Source organism: Solanum tuberosum, unplaced genomic scaffold, assembly GCF_000226075.1.
Source record: "Solanum tuberosum cultivar DM 1-3 516 R44 unplaced genomic scaffold, SolTub_3.0 scf00344, whole genome shotgun sequence".
In the NCBI taxonomy this organism is placed as follows: Eukaryota; Viridiplantae; Streptophyta; class Magnoliopsida; order Solanales; family Solanaceae; genus Solanum; species Solanum tuberosum.
This window is the reverse complement of record NW_006239273.1, coordinates 231,738-234,148: the sequence shown is the minus strand read 5'-3', so window position 1 is coordinate 234,148 and position 2,411 is coordinate 231,738. Positions and strand designations below refer to the sequence as shown.

Sequence of the window (2,411 nt, the reverse complement as noted above, 5' to 3'; positions counted from 1 at the left end):
CCTTATCCCACAACGAGCTTCCTTTATCATAGTAAATATGGACCTATTAAAACCATAACACATCCCTCTTTCTGCTTAGATTCCATAGTAACTTACCTAGGGCACGTATATTAATAATAATATAGAGTTAAATAAAATCAATCAAGTGGTATATTATAAAGTTATGCCACAATTTCGTTTCTCATACAATAAATCAAAACACGATAGTAATTGGTGATATTTTATGCAGGAACAATTTTAGTTAGTTTAGTAGCTCCAATTATCCTTACGAGTTTGAAATGTCATTTTTTTGTGTTTGAAAACAAGACGCATTTTTTAGTTGTTTCTGCACAAAAAAAAAAAAAAAAAAAGAGCAATTTTTTCTTTGATGATTTTCAAATTCTATTTTAAAATCTCCTAAAAAGATATTGAACTTACAAAGTCCACCTTTAATTCAGAAACAAAAAGGCTATTCTCACTTTCAAAAAGAAAATAAAAGCATAGTATACACACTGAAGGTTTTATTTTATTTTTAAAAACTATTACTATATTTTTATCTATTACTATATTAGAAGATTAGTAACTATTTAAAAGGTTAACAAATATCAATCAATATTTGTATAAAAATCATCTGTAGTTACATTTTAAGTACTTGACTAATAAGAGATTTGGCATGCATCTTCTACAACAAATATTTGCTCTTTATAATCACCTTATTCATCTTCTTCACATCATCTTCAAGTATTTCTGAATTCGTCAACAACTTCAATAACTTATCTTTACGCTTCTTAAATTGTATTGGATATTTCAATTCATCAACATCAATAATAGCTTCAATCATATCAAATATATCGTTTTATTTTTTCTTTATTGAAAAGTGATTTAAAAATATTCAATTGAACCAAGATTGAAGTATATATTTTTTTCTCACACTGGTAAAAGAGAAGGATAATTAATTATGAGGTTAAAATTAACTCCATCACATTTTAAATTAATTGACAACGACAAGATTTTGCACAATTAAGGATTTTGTCCCTGCCTAGACCTCCCCTCAACTCCAGTCCATGAGAGGAAGAAAAAAGAGCTAACAATGAAATCTTAAAGGCATGATATCCACAAAGGCTAAAAGTTCAAGTGTAGTGTCTGAGAGACACAACCAGTTTACCTCACAACAACATAGCCAAGGACACCAACTACAACTGAACCAAACACATCTCCACTCCACATCAAAACTTTTGTTTTGAAGGCAAAGTCTACCAACATTTGATTTTTGGTCATGTCAAACCTACCAAAGTAAAAAATTAACACTCAAAAAAATTAATCAGGAAACAAAACAACACCAAAATTTTAGAACAATAGAAGCAACTGATATAAAGCATCAGATATGTAACATATGTTTGAAGATATAAAGTATCAAAAATGCATGAAACACATTATTAGAAGTTAGGTATTGAAAGAATCACATGCTCTAGGCAGAAAATGTATCCTATGTGTGTATTAGATTTAGATATATATATATATATATATATATATATATGTACATGTGCAATTTAGCAAATACTTTATGGGAAAAGGCATAAATTCACCCCTGAACTTATTTCGAAAAGTCAGTTACACCCTTAAACTATCATGGTGACCTATTACACACTTATTCTTGTTAAAAGTGTAATTAATACCACCTTCTATGTACAAAACCAGTCACGCATACTAGCGTTGTGCGCACGCGCTTGCCAGATCTATGCAAGCATACACGTGTAATTTTTTACTTTTTTTTCCCTAACCAATTTTGCCTCTATCTTCTCTCTTGTTTTTTTTCACTTTTTTCACAACCATTTTTACCTATATCTTCTCTCTTCTTCCTCACTTGAATGACACCATTTTTTTCTTTATTTTCTTCTCTTCTTCCTCACCTGAATGACTCCATTTTCAATTATTTCTTCTGATTATAACATATACAATACAAACTATTGCGACAGACAAGTTAATCGACGGAGTAGCAATGATTTGGGATGTTCCTGAAGGAGTGGGGACATGGATATCAAATTAAATCAAAGTTATTACCCAATACGATTTCATCCCGCTTGTTATCATCACTGATATGAATTTTAAACCCAAAACTTATCTTTCTTAGCTTCTTAGCCCTATTTAAACACCTTCCTTTCTTTTGGGTTTTTCAAATATGAGTCAAATGAACCTTAACTGGTTAATGTTTTGTTTTGATTTTTTTTTAGTTATTAGTGTTTTGATGGTAATGGGTTGTGAAACTTGAAATAAATATTTTAGTTTGATACCGATCAATTTTATATTGTCGAGCCAATTTTGATTTTGCTATATATAAATCGTCATTGAACCCAAACCCCTGCTCTATCAAATTTGCAATGTTGTGTAAAATTTATAATTTTGATATATGGGGGTGGGAACAATTAACTTTT

At 29.7% G+C, this 2,411-nt stretch overlaps 1 protein-coding gene across 1 annotated transcript in view; it reads right to left on the bottom strand.

Annotated features, from left to right (window-relative positions):
* Positions 1 to 901: 901 nt before the first annotated feature.
* The window catches only part of LOC107063398 (uncharacterized), a 3,709-nt gene continuing 2,199 nt past the window's right edge, over positions 902 to 2,411 (bottom strand). Inside the window, exon 3 of the mRNA XM_015315245.1 lies at positions 902 to 1,264. Coding sequence (XP_015170731.1) covers positions 1,141 to 1,264 — 124 coding nt within the window. The 3' untranslated portion in view covers positions 902 to 1,140. The remainder of the gene's footprint in view (positions 1,265 to 2,411) is intronic.